Source organism: Symphodus melops (genome assembly GCF_947650265.1).
Source record: "Symphodus melops genome assembly, chromosome: 5".
Taxonomy (NCBI): Eukaryota; Metazoa; Chordata; class Actinopteri; order Labriformes; family Labridae; genus Symphodus; species Symphodus melops.
Genome location: NC_136695.1, coordinates 7,074,211 through 7,090,959, shown reverse-complemented (window position 1 = coordinate 7,090,959; position 16,749 = coordinate 7,074,211). Strand labels below are relative to the sequence as shown.

Genomic DNA, 16,749 nt, shown 5'->3' with positions numbered 1-16,749 from the left:
GACCAAATCTGCTGTGCACATTCTTTTGCATTACTTTTATGTGAACTCTGTAACTTGTTGAGCCCTGCACTTTGCTGCCATGTGGAACAGGTCAATGTCCCATTAAACCACACACACACACAAACACCACTAAATATAAAATAAAACTGTTGACATCAATTTTCCCATTTCCTGATGTACAGTTGTTGGTTGTGTGACAAGTTTGAAATAACAGGTTTGTGGGTTGAGAGGAGTCAAGCAGCCATGGTGGGGGGGTGGGGGGGGGGGGGTGGGGGGGGTGGTCGTCTTTGATGACTTTGAACTTCAGAGTAACTCTGAGAGAAGTGTTTGTTTGGCTCTCTTCTGTCACTCAGCGCTGTTTATGGCTCAGAAGACTGTGATTACTGTGAAATGACTGCTGTGTCAGTGGACTGGTGGAAAAATGGTTATGTGTTTCTTTTTTGTCTGTGTCCCCACATGTGTTCCTAGAAGCCTGTCAACTGTCCTTGGTATCTATTTGAATGGGATAACATGTGTACAAGCCTTTTCTATGTTTCAGTGAAACCTTGAGGACTTTTGATGAATGGTGCCCTATGTGAGAGCGTTTAAAACGTGTCCACAACAGACCAAATAACAAATCCCATCAATCCTATTTATTAAGCATTCATGAGCTCATTAACAATTGGTTCTGGTATTGATGCCTCTTATATAACTCTGCTGTACAGGTAGCAGTGTGTTTCTCAGGTGAAGGGTTGTACTTCATAGGCGGCAACACAGCTCACACATGTTCCATCTTTGAGGTTCCACTTGTCCTTGGCAACCTTGTTGATCTTTGAAGTTTTTACTGCTAAGATCAAATTACTTTTGGATTTAGAAACATTGTGTTTACAGTTTACAATCCACAGTTACAAAATTATATTTTAGTTGTAGCCCCTTCATGAAAATTACAAATAGAATAAACGTAGAAATATATAAGTTTAGAATATCATTTGTAAATTAATAATATTTATGCTAAATTTTTATACCTATACACACAGACAGTAAAACCTCCATCTGATTGGTTTCCTTGTATACTATATCTAATATGAAATTCCTAACCTCAGATTCTATAATGATGTGTTTTCTCCCAACAGGCCAGTGCTGGAGCCCCTCGCCCAGTGGGACAGTCCCATGCAGGTCAAGTTGTCGTGCTGGAAGTCTGGCCTGAACACTCTGTTGATAGAATTGTTGCCCTGGTCACTGCTGGCCAACCACTCACATTGGGACCTGTGGCTTTTTGAAGGAGAAACCATTGTTTTACAAATACCCGCCGGCAAGGTCATTGTACCACCAAACTTCAAGGTAGAGTGTAGCTTATGTTTCCTCAAAGAGACAGATTGAAAGAGAAATGTTAAGTTGATGCTGAATAGATCCAACTTGTTCCAGTGTATTTGCCCAAACTCGTTTGTTTTTTTTATTTTCTAGGGAGCCTTTTATAAAATCTGGCCAAGGACAACAGATGAAAATTAGCCTTTTGGCTAACTCTGGCATATTTAGAGAAATGTTTTTTAATATGCATTCTCCCTGTGAAATACAATTTGAATAGATAAATAAATGCTCCAGATAACCTTGATCTTAGATTCCCATTAATACATCATTATAATATGAAACAGACTCCCTGCCATAAGATTGTCAAGAAGGCTTTCAGTGCATAACATTTGGTCATCTGTCTTTTTGTGGGCTTACTATAAAATTAGCTTTTAGCCATTTAAGTGTTGACTTAAAAATATAAAACCTTTAGATCCACCCCAAAGTGGATGACACATATTTCACATTGGCTGTCATAAGTAGAGCTCTGTGGTGTGTTTCCCCCTCTGGAATGTAGTACATACAAACCCATAGTTTTCTGCACCTTACCTGGGGCTGACTGGGAATAAGGAGTCTCAAAGAACAACTGTTGATATTGTTCCCCAAAATAAACTAAGTTATTACTTTGTGTTTGATGCCATGTTTCATGATGTTGCAGAGCCAAATAAACAGTGAAGGGGCCACACAGGCATATTTTGGGCATCTTCATGATATTCTTCTCACAAAGCCAACAGTAATGAAAGTTATACTGTATATTCGTCTGTATCAAGGCTATTGAAATGCTATACAGGAAACATGGAGCAGTTACCCGGGCCTGCAACCACTTCCAAAATGCAATCAAATGTTGTCATTTTAAAGTTCATGACTGACAATTATTCATTTTCCTTCTATTCATCCTTTGATTGCACCCATATTCACCTTCTCATTGTTCCTTTTTTATTCACTCATGCCCTCGTCTCCCCCGCCATCCAGGAAGCCTTCCAGATTGGTATCTATTGGGCCCACACAAACACTGTCCACAAGTCTACAGCATTGAAATTGGTCCATGACATGACTTCTCCACGATGGAAGGAGGGATCAGGTTCAGAGGTGGTCACTCTGGATGAGGAGGGATATGTAGAGGCTGACATCACCCTTGGAGCTTTCCCTGGCAAACAAAAGGTCAGGAAAACAGCAGTCAAACTGAAAGCTTTTACAACTCACAGTAAGCACTGCCCATTTAATGTCACTGAATGTATTGTGGTGTATACCAAACAAGCAAAAGTGAAGCAATATGTTAAATTATCAGGGGAAGTCCAATGATAAAGCTTTGTGAACATTGTGGTATAGTTGGTGTCCCCCTATAAGATGCAAATAATATGGAACAGTCTAAGTGTTTTTTATAGAATCATAAAACTAACAACATTAATAGAAGCCATGTGCATTTATTTTTTTCATAAAAAAGCCCTTCTTTTTTTTTTTAACGTTCTTATTTATGGGTCTTATCAATACCTCCTAAATTTATAAGGTATAAATTAGAAATTAACTTTGCCCTTCTAAAAAAGTTAATGCTTCATTCTTTTGCAGGTAACAGTATGTTAGGGTTGCCAGATCCTTATGTTCTTATTAAGTACTAATGTTGCATCAGAAATTGTCATGGCAAGGAGTCATTACAACAAATTCCTACCAGATAAGAATCCCACCTCGTTGTTTTAGTTGTCATTGTCGAAACGAAGCAAAGTGGCTTTTCATATAAGAAAAATACCTACTTAAACCAAACATAATTTAATTTATCAGCATCTCAAAAGGCTTTACGAAGTCTTAATTTCTTTAACCCTTAAAAATAAACCTTTATATAAAGTGTGACGGAGTGTTTTTTTTTTTGACATTTTGAATTTGTATTTAAAATCTGCACTGACTTCATTACCTCTGTTTCTTTTTTAAATGTATGATTTATAGCTGACGACTTGCTGTCTGTTCTTCCTCCTGTAGCTGTGTCAGTTCTGTGTGTCATCTGTGGTGAGACACGGCATCCAGATCCTACAGATAGAGGACAAAACAATACTTATCAACAATACTCCTCACATGATACTGTGCAGGCCTCTGATGGCTTACCATGCATTGGGAACTGATGACCAGGTAATTTTTATAAATTCTCCCCCACTCACACTCTCCTCTCTGTTTGGTCAGAACCAACGTTTTCTTTTGAATTGCATTATGTTTTCAAAACACCATATGTGTATTGCTCTGCAGGAATATCTGAAGCTTCACTCATACAGAACATTCTCCATGCATGTAGCTCACACACAACAAAAAGTCATTGCTTTGTTGCAGTAAGACATTTTCCATCAGATCACGTTGCTCCCCCTCTCCTCCTCCTTGTCTCACCATGTGGCAATGGCACTTCATAAGGACATAAGACAAACACCCAGAATTGGAAGCAGGTTTCCCTTCTCGCTTTCATCTGCTGCCTGTCCTCAAAGAGAGCAACAATGTAATGATGTCATTTAATAAGCCTTCAGATCCTCTTAAAGAAGGATGGCAGAGCTTGCCAATTGCCACTAATTGACTGAAAAACCTTTACAAAAGAGCTTAAAAACTAAAAAGTTGGTGATGGGCTAAATTACAACACAGACCACAAACAAGGCTAGGAATGCCTTTCTAGCGGGTCTATTCATCATGCTCAGTGCCTAATCCGTGTAGTGCTCGACTACTCCCTGCTTATGGCTGTTAAACCAGCACAGCAGGACTTCTCTGCTACCAATTTAGCACTAAGCTCAGTGGGAGAAAGAAGAGAATACAATAACAATGTGGTTTTACCATGTATCCTTTGTGCAAATCACTCACATCTTCTGTGCTCTTTTTTTTTTTTTTTTTTTTCTTTCTACTTCTTGGCTTGCCCCTCGTCCCCTCTCTTTACTCTTCTTCTCCTATTTTCATCATGTCTGCATTATGTCCTCTTCTTAGGCCTGTGAGATACCAGAGACAGCAGCATTCAGCCTTGCTCCCTATGAAGAGTCATCTCCGGCAAAACCCTGCTCTGTGCCATGTTGGGACCTTCTCCAAACCAACGTCCAGGGAACGGTGGAGTTTCCTCTGCCTCTCAGACACATGATCTTCAGCTTGTTTCCCAGGCCTGATGTTGGAGTTGGATCTACAGAATGGAGCCTCCCCGCTCCGATTCGACCAGACTTTGTAAGGCAGAGTTTGTCTGTTCCTGGGGAACCAAACTCTGGGGGTGGCCTGAGCAGCAGGTGGGTGGTTTGCTGGCTGTGACAGTCCATTTAGAGCAGGGTACCAAGCCCCAACTGGCACAGCATACAAAGCTTAGAGATACTGTTGCTGCTCACAGCTTGTTAAACGCTGCTGATGAGGCAAAAAGAGAAATATTCTCAACATTTCCACTGTCGGTCTCTCTGCTTTTTTAACGCAAATGATTCGTCTAGCATATCTCATGTGCTTTTCCTCTTTTTCTTTTTCTTTTCTTGTGTCTTTTTTTTGTTTTAAGTTTAGCTTTCCAAGAAGATGTGTTGTCATCTTAAAACACAGGATAAATATTATGTGCAGCACTTAGAATAAGAAATGATGTTTCTTCACAGATACACCCCCGTGTCTTGGAGTTTTACCAGCCTGCTTGACTGTCACTTACCGTTTAGATTGAACTATACAGTCAATTGCACACACAAACATTCATATGCAGACAAATAGATATCATCAAAAACTGGCTCCAGATAAGGCTCTGCCCCTCAGAGATTTAGAAAATGATGTAGCAGAAATGGGATCTTTCACACATATGTACACATACACGTGTGTGTGGGTAGAAGGGGTCAAGATAGAAACTATTTGTGGACATTTGATTTATCAGTTTGTTTCACTAATGCTTTTATTTGTATTTTGCAGAGGCATCATTTTGACGTATCAGGAGCACCTTGGGGTAACGTACATTACCCTGAATGATGACCCCTCTCCACGAATGCTGATCCACAACAAGTGTCCTATCCCACTGCTTCTAAAAGAAAATCTAAAAGGTAAAGACTTGACTGAAGTGTACAGGACTGATCTGGGCAGCTGTGGCTCAGAACATAGCTCTGGGTTCTCACTAATCGATCAACAGCTCTGTAGTCTGCAAGTTGATATGTCCATGGGCAGGATACTGAACACTATCACTCACACTACATGTCTTAGCGTGTGTGTTTGAGAAGATTGACACATTTTATGCCAAAAACATATGATATGGAGTTTTGTGTTAAAAGCTTTCGGTGATTAGAACCCAAGATATCACATATCATGACTCCTTAGTTTACTCCATCCCCTGTCCTCCACCTAAGTCTCATCTAGCATTATTAGACTATCTCCGGTACTCATTATCTTTTCTTCTTTCTCATCTTCAATAGACACTCCAAGGACTGAGGTGTTCTGCTGTCCTCTGCCAGCTAATTGTTCCTTGCAACATGAGCTTTACCATCAATCTTCCAGTTTCCCAGAGTGCAGACCAAAAGAGTTACTGCCCTCGCTGCTGTTGAAAACCAACTCCGACCATGGCTCGACAGACTGGACTGAGCCCATAGATATAAACAGCCCTGGCACCCAGGTAAGCAAATGGGAGGCAGGGGTCTTAAGATGTGAGCTTTTCTGCCCAGGTACAAGGAGACATTATTTACAAATGTCAATGTCCCTTTACTGTCCTGCACCCATCCTTATGGAAGTAAATACTATTCTGTTCTACTAGCATAATTTACAATTAACATTTACAATTAGAAATAAAAACATTTCATTCTATACAACAATACTCTACTATGTCCAATGATATAGAAAAAAGGTCATATTTTAAATGACCACAATGTAACATGAATACCACAGGGTAATGCGTATTCTTAAAAAAGAATATCAAGAAAAAGAATATTTTCAATTGAAAAACTTATAACCCATCTTTTTCACTTTTAGTTTGATATTTTGTAAGGGTTGGGCAGCTTTCCAGGAAGTTGGTGTAATAGTCAGGGATTAGCAAGCTGTTAAGGCGCGGTGGGTGTAATGTTTGGTATTGTGTCTAGCCAGCTGCAGGTCGAGGTTGAGGCTGTGTATCTCTGGTTTCTTCGAGGTCTCAGCCTCACCTCTGTGGTGGAGGTGAAGGGTTAAAGGTTGGACTTGTTATGACTGCTGAGTGAAGCCTTCAGCAGGGATCTGCTTCCTTTCGTCACATGAGGGGCTGATCACTGTGAACCCTGAGCTAAAGCCAGACAAACGCATGTTTAGAAACATACAGGCACAAGGACAAGTGTGAAGAGCACCACACTCAGCTATGAGTTTGTGTTGTGTTACATCCTTAATGTTTGTTTGAGGTAAAACAAATAAAATAAATAATAATAACTTGCAGCACATTCTATCCCCAGAGAGTAACAATATGATATGTATCTCTCCACTGATATATATTTCCACTTGCTGCTCAGGTTGTTTTCCTGCCAGGCTTTGGATGTCTCTACATAGATGTGGAGTATAAGAAAGGCACTCTGGTTCTCTCTCTGGCACCAGAGGGCAGCGTGGATGCTGTAATTAACCAGCACAGCAGGTATGTGAGCAAAGACCATGTTTTCTAAGTTGCTGTTTTATGCTCCCCCTGATTTTGAATAAAAGGACACCATCTGTCATTAATGATCGTCCCTGCTCAAGGCCTTTGCACCAGTTTGTTGTTTGTTACATATTGCTTGATTACAGCCAACAGAAATGTTTTCATGCAGCAGTCGGTACAAGATTTCAAACATAAAGGAACAGAGATCATTTTCACCACAGGAGGGCAATAAACCCTTCTTGTTTTGTCATGAAGGAAATAAATACAGTTGAAGAATAATGGTATTACGGTTGAATACTATTACATCAACAAATAGCTTCTCATTTCCGAAAAACAGGAAACTAATATAATGCATTTCATGTAGATGTAAACAAATTACATCATTCAATTATCTTTAATTTGCTCCTTAATTGTGAAACATTGCAAAACATAGCAGCACAAATGAAAGAGTTTAGTCTCGCTTCAGGACAATACAAATGGTCTGAATTGTAAAAGTAGTTCATTTATAATCCAGAATAACATATATTATACTAATTACTGTTTTGTTTCAGGTCTACAAACCTGTCCTTTAGAGTCCTCCTGAAGGAAGCCAGTGTGGTGCTTAGTGATGACATCACCAGTTCCTCCAGTTCAGTGGAGCTGCTGAGGCTAACACTGACCAAGCTGCTCCTCAGCATGGCTCCAGCACCCACCTCCCTGCCCTTAGAGCTGGCAGCTGACTCGGGAACGGGCACAGTCCCCATCTCCACCCTGATGCCTGACGGGTCTTTGATTGAGGTCTACTGTTCCAGTCTGCAGGTGGACAACCAGTTATATAACCGAGCAAGTTTTCACTTCCCCGTGCTGCTATGCCAGGATCAGAGAGGGGGCGGTGAGTCTGGAGGTCCGTGGAGCAGCGATGCCAACCCAACCGGGTCTCTTGAAGCCCTGGAAGAGTTTAAGTGCTCGTGTTTCTTCAAGCTGAAGATATCTCTTTCAGCAGACAGATCCACACTGGAGGAGGTTAGACTCAGTGCTCTGTTTTTTTTTTTCCTTCCTCATGTCGATAGACTGAGTGTATTTTTGTATTTTGAAATTGAAATCGGACCATTTCTGTAGAATAAACCTAGACACTACTGTTCATTTATTAATCTTATAAAAAGTGATACTTTCCTTCACAATTACCAACCTATCAGCAACTTAATTGCCAAAGGATGAAAAAATATAGCAAAACATCGCTGCAATACAGACACAAGCCACATTACAAGTCTCCCAACAACATACTACCATGATTTGTCTGAAGGATAATAATAGAAAACTGAAAGTCATTTTTAATGTTAAGTTAATCATAAAGAAATCAAGAAGAAATAAAAAAGTTGTTTTTTTCCTTTAAAAGCCTTCATTAATCTGCAGTTGTCACAGCAGCTTTGTGTGCTTCCTCTACAGGTCACCCTCCAGCTTCAACCTGCCAGAGTCTACCTAGAAGACACTTTTGTTTACTACATTAAAACCCTGTTCCACACCTACATCCCTGACAGTGCCATGAGATCAGCCACGGTAAAGACCCAAAGGAGCAAAGAGCCTGGATCAGCCCCTGTCCTCCCTGAACAGGTGCTTCTCTCACAGCAGTACACTTTTCCTAAGGCAGTGAAGAGGCCGAATGTTTTCACGATTAGTCACTAGCTGTTTTTTTTTTAATATCACCACACTAAAACACTTAGCTTCGGTAAGACATACAAGATGTAGTATCCATCCTCAATGGTATATCAGGATGCAGATGAATGAGCTCTGCTAATTTGAGATTTACAATAGGCAGAGCTAACCATTGTTTGAATATGACTTTTGACAGAAATGATTATGATGTGTCACATTTAGTTGTGCATAGCAGAGAATTGTTTCCAATTATTATTTTTATTGCGTATTAACTCGTATTAAAGCTATAATATGCAACATTTGAAAAATAATGTCAACTAAAACAACCACTTAAAGAAAGTATTTTTCTCTTACTTTGTGTACTTTTTGCTCCCTCGTGTTGTTTTAATTTGATTGGAGGAATGGCCTTTACAAATTGTCTGAACTCATGACTTTATCACGGTGTTATTTGATCTAAAAACGGGCCTCTGGATTTGTTGTTCTTAACTCTTTCTTCATCTTGCTTATGTATCTCTCAGAAGCTCAGACATGTTTCATGGGTAATTTTTCTGGCAAATCCTTCCCTTTTCGAAGGGTAAGCATGGCTCCCCCAATGGGGGAAGAAAGAAAGCCAGCCTGCTCAGGGAAGCTGTTTAGAGAGGCATAACGGTAGAGTGTCTTCAGTAGATTACAAATGCAACAGACTTTCAAAACCAAAGAAAATTCTTTGATCTCAAACACCTAAAAACAAATCCACTTGGCGCTGCATATCAAGTGGAGATTAGTTCTACAAACACTCACACCTGGTCTTAACTGTAAGAGATGAGTTGTGAAGGAAGCGTTGCACTGAGAGCTTAGTTTTGGTCTGAGAGACTGACACTAAAGTACAACATCTATTGGAACTAAATTGCATATTATACATATTATACAAGTGCAGTTAAAATACATACACTTTAATAACTGTGCTGTGATTTACAAGGTTTAATTATCATAAAAGTTATGCTAAAAGGATTACATTTCTTTCAGGTGCTTCAATCGGTGCATGCATTGGTCCACACTGTAAGGCTGCAGAGACTGACCATCCAGCCTGTCAACCTGTTGGTCAGCATCCATGCTTCATTGAAGTTGTACATTGCTTCAGACCACACTCCTCTCTCCTTCTCCCTGTTTGAGAGGGGGCCGATTTGCACCACAGCCAGACAGCTCGTCCATGCCTTGGCTATGCACTATGCAGCCGGAGCCCTATTCAGAGCTGGTAAGTAGTGATGATGGAAATTGCACAATTTGTTTACCTTTTACCACTTAAACCATACAGCAAATAGTCCTTCAGTGTCATCAGACTCATATCCCTACGCACAGATCAAATGCACCCAGTCTAAGAAAAAAATAACAGAAGATATTCCATCATTTCTTCTATTAGGCATGAGATTCATGTTTAGTAAAGACTTCCATTACCTTTCTGGTAGAAAGTGCAGTGAAACTAATTAATCTTAATCCATGAGGGTTGAAAAAAATATAGATTATGTATGCCTATTACTTATTGGTCTGACTGTAAAGTCAGGCTTAGGCCATACATTTGGTGAATCTGTGGGAGGCCTGTAGTTCTAAGTCTTCAGTCTTATCAGTCCAATAAGGCTCTGTTCTTCTCAAGAGTTGTTTTTCTGTCCGTTCAAAGCCCAAGACATATTCAGATTGAACCCAATCATTTCCACCTTAGGAGTGTTCTAGTGTGATACTTTCTTTCAAGCATCTATTGAGGAGTCCTTTTCTCTTCTCATATCTCATGTCCCCTCGCTGCATTCTCCTTTTACTGAGTCATCATGAAGTAAGGGGCACCAGGAAGCAATGTATTCTGGGACTGATTAGTAACAGGATGTACGGTTCTACAATCACACAAACGCAAATCCATGCACAAACACATGAAAAGACTTATGGACATATAGATCTCCAAAGGCGTGCAGTCTTTGTGCTTAAGCTCTGGAATATGTGTACGTATGTGTTTAAAAGCATGACTCAACCCTGTAAACATCAGCTCCTGTTAGGATTTTACTCTTTACCAAAACCACAACTGGGGGATTATATGAAGCAGAAAGGACCACTAGGCTCCACTTGATTTGGTTTCGTACCACTAGAGTCCATTATTCAAGTATAAATTGACAGAATACGAGCAAAGCAAGGTCTTGGGTCATGAGAAATGGCCATTTTATTTTTCTTGTACAATTGTCAGTGCATAAATATCAATGAGCTGTGCTTTCTGAATGTGACTCTATGGTCGATTGAGTGAGGTGAGATGGTAGAAGCTTGTACATCTTACTGTGACAAACACATGATTTCATTTAAAAAGTGTGTATTTCCTGTGCACATTAGTGGGTTTTACTTTTCAAACTGTAACCTCTTACACACATGAACTGCACTTCTAAAACTTTCCATACACTATCCGAGTGGGGTGCCTATGTGAACGCAAATGTCCTCATCCATTCAACTAGACTACAAACAGACTCCTGCCATTGCTCCAAATAAAGAGTCAGCACTAGTGATGATGAAACAGATCACTGCTGAGCCGTAATCCATTCAGATCACCCCTCACGGCACGGCTGCATGTGATCCATGGATAGATGTGAAATATACCATCATAGTGTAAAATAAATGAAAGGCCACTTAAACCTGTGCAGAGTCTCAGGCAAAGATTGAAGCGTGTAAGAAGTGTGTGTGCAGCATGGACATTTTTTTTCCCTGCAGTGCAACCATCGACACACACATACACACACATACACACACACGTTGCCTGAATAAATGGTTTTGTGAGTACATCAGTCTTCATATTATGAAAATGTACAGATTAGAAAAAGAATTCGGTGCATTCGGAGATGCAGTTTGAGTTCAGTGCTGTTGAAATGCCCTGTCTGAGTTAGGGCTTGCTGAGAAGGAGAACATTGATACTATAAATTTGTTTCCAAAAAACAATCCAATCTGTGTCAAAAATCCACGATCCGATCTGATCCGATCTTTGTGATCTGTTCCACCCTTCCTCTAGTCAGTGCTGTCTGAGTGTGTGGATGACTCGATGGGCTTGTTTCTAGTGACTCATGTCAAGTGGAGTTTCTCTTAACTGTTTGCCTTTGTTACAAGTGTTATGAATTCTTCTTTTTGTAATTCAGAAATGCCTGATGCCTGTTTATTGTTATGAACAAAGGAACAGTTACCTATCAAAGTCAGGACCTTAATGTCTTCTGGAAATGGTCCAGAGTTCATTTGAAAGATTGGCTCGAGAAGGTCCCAGTAGAAGTAACACAATGGTAAATATAAATGTTGAATTAGGTTGTTTTTTTTATAAGTGAAATGTTTGGATTGGGAGAGTCTCCCACTCTAAAGTGCTTTCGGCTGGTAGCGAGTAGTGAAGCTGATCGTACTCCAGGGGCGTCTGTGTTCCTTCTTAGAGCTGGTGTTCTTTTTTATTATTGTTGAATAAAAAATGCCAGTTCTCTTATTCAGTTTATTCCGCCTTGAGTAAAGTAAACGCAATTCTCAATTTAAAAAAACTGTAAATTGACACCATAAAATTGGTTGATTTAAATATTGGCTTAGAGGAAGTGGAGATTGAAGGCTGTCTGAAGAATGTTTGAAAACCTTGAGTCTCGTTTCTCATCATGAAAAGAGAAACATATGTTCCTTAAGTGACCAATGTATTCAAGCCAGGCGTAAAACATTACACTAATAAGATAATCAAAACGTACATCATGTTCAAATGAATATCAATTCACTTTCACAGGTTGGGTGGTGGGATCTTTGGAGATCCTGGGCAGTCCTGCCAGCCTGGTGCGGAGCATCGGTAACGGCGTGTCAGACTTCTTCCGGCTGCCGTATGAGGGTCTCACCCGAGGGCCTGGAGCCTTCGTCAGTGGGGTGTCAAGAGGAACCACCTCCTTTGTCAAACATATCTCAAAAGGTAACATATTGTCATGTTTTTGTACATTTTGAAGCACAAAAACATTCAGGTTTTTGCACACATTAAAATATTACAGCCTGTTTTCTGATTAGCATGTACATGATAGAAATAAACATGTGTCTATTTCAGTTGTCCTCGTCAAAGGATGACAATCATACCATTGATTGAATTAACTTTGAACTATGTAAAGAACAGTTTGGCACAGTTAGGGCATGAATTATTGTAAGAAAAAAAAGTAATGTCTTTAATCTTTAGTCAAATCTGCTTTCTTCTTCTATTTTAAAACTCTTCATTAACTTTACACCTTTTTCCTTTCTGGAACTCTTAATAATGTCAGTGCCAACTCTGTGCATTGGTGTCATTGTGTCACATTTGTTTCTAGGAACACTGACTTCAATCACCAATCTCGCAACAAGCCTGGCAAGGAACATGGACCGCCTTTCTCTAGATGAGGAGCATTACACCAGGCAGGAGGAGTGGAGACGTCAGCTACCAGAGAGCCTCGGGGACGGACTGAGGCAGGGGCTGTCAAGACTTGGCATTAGCCTGTTGGGTATGTTGACAAGCATAAACACACAGACACTCACACGCACACACTGTTACACAGACACACTCACACACACACACACACACACACACACACACACACACACACACACAGAGCCCCAATCTTATTTAATCAGTGTGTTTATTCTGAAGGATTTTGCAACATTCCTAATCAGCATATTGTTGTTATATTTTGTAATCAATACTCAAAATGTCAGAATGAATTCAAATGTATGTGATACAAAATAGCATGCTTTGTGTCACAAATGAAACAAACAGTAGACATACAATTCAAGGTAGAAAGTAAGCAAAGTTTTTTGAAAACATTACAGCTTTCAATCATAATAACCTACCTAAAACATCTATTTTTTTTATTGTTGCTCCTTTGCATGTTTGGTCATGTTTTTTCTCAAACGTGTCATACGCTGGTATTTTGTACAAATTGTAAGGAAATAATGAAAACACAAACTTAAAGAGACAATGTTTTTTTGTTTTTTTCAGGAGCAATAGCAGGCATCGTGGACCAGCCCATGCAGAACTTCCAAAGGAACTGGGAGCTGCAGAGCTCTGCTGGTAGTCAGGCCAAAGGGGTCATCTCAGGAGTTGGGAAAGGTATTGTGGGGGTTTTTACCAAGCCCATCGGAGGAGCAGCTGAGCTGGTGTCCCAGACTGGATATGGTGAGTTCTGGCAGTTTAGAGATAACGTAATGCAGGAAGGATCAACATGTTCTTTTCGACTGTACGAAGTGAGATGAGGCTGTGTTGAGTTGATGATGAATGATGGTTAAATTTTCTTGTTATGCTATGTCATGTTTTTCCTTACATCAATGCATAATGCAGTGAAATTAATTTATGATGACAGCATATTTCTTCTGTAAACAACAGAAACACGACTAACCAGTCTGTAGCTAAGAACTCTTCGGTACAGACTGACACGTTTTTATGTTGCCATGTCAGCCAAAGAGTGACAAATGACACAATACAGTTTGAAATGATTGGATGTAAATGTAAAAGTTTTAAACTGATGAGAGATTTAAACAAGTAAAGTCTTATTTCCAACCTTCCAAGGACATATCCACTCTCATTTTCCTGCAACAATTTCCTTTTTAGCGTTTGTTTACTGAATTCACCTTTCCATGAAAAAGACTTTGGTTTCTAGTGACAGAAAAATAATTTTATTGTTCAACAAAGAGGTACACTTAGGCATCTATAATTTTTTACAAGTTTTCAAAACGTTGACCTCATCAGAAATTTTACAACAGAGGTCAACAGCACTATGTAAAGGCAAAGGCTCCCTGGGGTCTTGCTCTGACCCCACTGACCCTTTGAGCTGAACAACAACACTAACACATACACACTGATGATCCAGACACACAAAGGTATTGCATGACACACCAACCAGCGTGTATATATATATATATATATATATATGTAGCTTGGGGCTGGCTGAGAAAGCTCCGGATGTCCCATTAACACCCGTTTTAAAATGACAATTTAGACAGCATTAGACATGTTTACAGACAATATGGCACAAACGATGGTTTTGATCTGAACAACTAATGTTATAATTGGTTTTTGATTATTAATCCATTTTGATTCGATTAAGGCAAAGAGTTATTTATAGTTTGGGGCGTGGCTGATGTGATAGGCAGATGTTGTAGCCATTTGCATACCTCAAGCCCTTCTTCTTTGCCTTCGCCAAGTTACTTTGAGAAAACATTTTTCTTTTCGGCACCATCATTGTTGGGCTTCCAAAGTCCACATGAGACATCAATGGATGACATCACTGAGACATGTTCTATACAGTTCAATTCTGATTTGGACAATTTTCATAAATGACATCCAGATGATCCACATTTATCTGTGAAAATGCTGTCATTCAGTCCATCCTGTCTCATGAAACACAAGATCATACCTACACAAATCCAAAAACAAGCATTACGTTTGTATTTTTTCTTCTCTACAGGAATCCTTCATGGCGCAGGACTGTGGCAGCTTCCTAAACAACTGTTCCTGCCCACAGAGGAGAAGTCTGCTCATGCCCCAAACAGCCACCTTAAATATGTGTGGTAAGTCCCTTTGAGCCATCCACAGTCTCCAGCCTTCTGTCGTCCAGATAGTCTTTAGAAGATGGAACATGAATTCTCACCTTTGCTTTCCCTTCTCTAAGATCTGCTTTACTATTTCTCTCCTTCACACTGCATCATTTCTGTGAAGTTGTTCAAATGCTGGGATCATTCAGAAGAGGAAAAGTCTGGAAAATATGTTTGACCTTGAGTACACACATGGTAGCCAGCCTGCCCTCCCTCATTCTCCTCTAGCCATGTTAGAAGTTTTTACAAGTACTCTGTCAAAGCCAGCAGCTAGAAGTTCTGCTGTTTCTGTTCTCTGAATGAGTCTATCCAGAGGTGTTTCCCAATGTCATTCGAGTTAGGAGAACCACTTTCCTTTGTTTGAAATAGTGAGAGGTTGGGGAAGAATATGTTTAAAAAGTGACCAGAAGAAGGATATCTATTGTACTGCTTTGTGAAAACACAATAATGACAGCCCTGCCTCATATATAGTGTAACGAAGAATCCACTGCACTCACGCAGTGAATCAATAAATACTATCATATACATTGTTAGAAGGTCTGTGTCTCCAGAAGGTTATAGAAAGTATTTTGTGAATTTCTAAAATTCGGTTTGGTAACCATAGCTATCAAACATTCAGTTTCTTTAGCAGGGTCAACTGTTGAATTCGGAAAGGAAAATTGCTGATACGTTATTTCACAAGGTGATTTGTTGTCACATTCTGAAAGGTTTAAAAGTATGTTTTTTTCATCTTAGAGGAAGATGAAAAAGAGATGTAAAAACATGAACGCTGACATAATGCTCCCCTGTGGTTCTGTTCCTGCTGCTTTGCAGTCAAACTGGTTTCCATCAGGCATCCATCAATTATTTTTACTACTGCAGGTAGCTTGAGGGGTCAGACTGAGTGAGCAGAGTAACACTGAACAGAACCAATTAGTCCCTGCTTAGGCTGTTTCAACATCTGCTCTGCAATTTGAACACCTGCCTTCCAAAGTAAACACACTGTCAGAGAAACATGAATGTAGACCTTAGTCCCTGCACACGCATTCATTTACTGAACATGTGTGTAATAGGAACCAACCAGGGAATGTGAAAAAGAGAATGCATATAGATACGTATAGTCGCTTATTTGTGTGTATTGAGGTTAGAAGTGCGCTCTGTGTGGTCTAGTGTTTATAAGAACGTGTATATCAGAAGGTAGAAGGGCCTGTCGTAATGCGTGTCAACATTAACACATGATCCTTTCATGCACAGAAGGATTGTACTTTGATTGCTGCCTTGAGTACATGTGATGATTGAACATAAAAAAGCCCTTATTTTGTAGATTCATTTGTATGAATGTTTCATAACTATCCTGCAGTATTACCAATGTAGCATGTTTGTCCTCCTCAATTATAAAGGATAACTGTCCCTGTTGGCTCTACTTTTTAACTGCAGGAAGATGCTTCAGTCTCTTGGACGCCCAGAGCTCCACATGGCCTTGGAGGTGACAATTGTAAGTGGGTCAGGTCAGCAACATGGAGGCTGCCTACTCCTAACCTCTGAAGTGCTGTTTGTGGTCAGCCTCAGTGAGGATACGCAGCAGCAGGCCTTCCCCATCACAGAGGTGACTGTCAGGACTTAGCGTAACAGAAACACTGCTCTATATCACCAAAATCACTATAGTGAACGGCTTTCTGTGGCCGTGCAGACAATAGAGAAAA

The 16,749-nt window shown here is 40.0% G+C and overlaps 1 protein-coding gene across 5 annotated transcripts in view; it reads left to right on the top strand.

Moving 5' to 3' along the window:
• Nucleotides 1–16,749, top strand: part of vps13b (vacuolar protein sorting 13 homolog B) — a 265,939-nt gene that overhangs the window by 247,564 nt on the left and 1,626 nt on the right. For all 5 annotated transcript variants that reach the window (XM_079344752.1, XM_079344753.1, XM_079344751.1 and 2 more), the window contains 15 exons: nucleotides 1,113–1,320; nucleotides 2,299–2,487; nucleotides 3,298–3,444; nucleotides 4,273–4,559; nucleotides 5,206–5,333; nucleotides 5,700–5,896; nucleotides 6,753–6,871; nucleotides 7,423–7,873; nucleotides 8,297–8,461; nucleotides 9,509–9,737; nucleotides 12,252–12,428; nucleotides 12,811–12,981; nucleotides 13,476–13,652; nucleotides 14,941–15,043; nucleotides 16,484–16,652. In XM_079344752.1, the coding sequence (XP_079200878.1) occupies nucleotides 1,113–1,320; nucleotides 2,299–2,487; nucleotides 3,298–3,444; nucleotides 4,273–4,559; nucleotides 5,206–5,333; nucleotides 5,700–5,896; nucleotides 6,753–6,871; nucleotides 7,423–7,873; nucleotides 8,297–8,461; nucleotides 9,509–9,737; nucleotides 12,252–12,428; nucleotides 12,811–12,981; nucleotides 13,476–13,652; nucleotides 14,941–15,043; nucleotides 16,484–16,652 (2,917 nt within the window). The remainder of the gene's footprint in view (nucleotides 1–1,112; nucleotides 1,321–2,298; nucleotides 2,488–3,297; nucleotides 3,445–4,272; nucleotides 4,560–5,205; nucleotides 5,334–5,699; nucleotides 5,897–6,752; nucleotides 6,872–7,422; nucleotides 7,874–8,296; nucleotides 8,462–9,508; nucleotides 9,738–12,251; nucleotides 12,429–12,810; nucleotides 12,982–13,475; nucleotides 13,653–14,940; nucleotides 15,044–16,483; nucleotides 16,653–16,749) is intronic.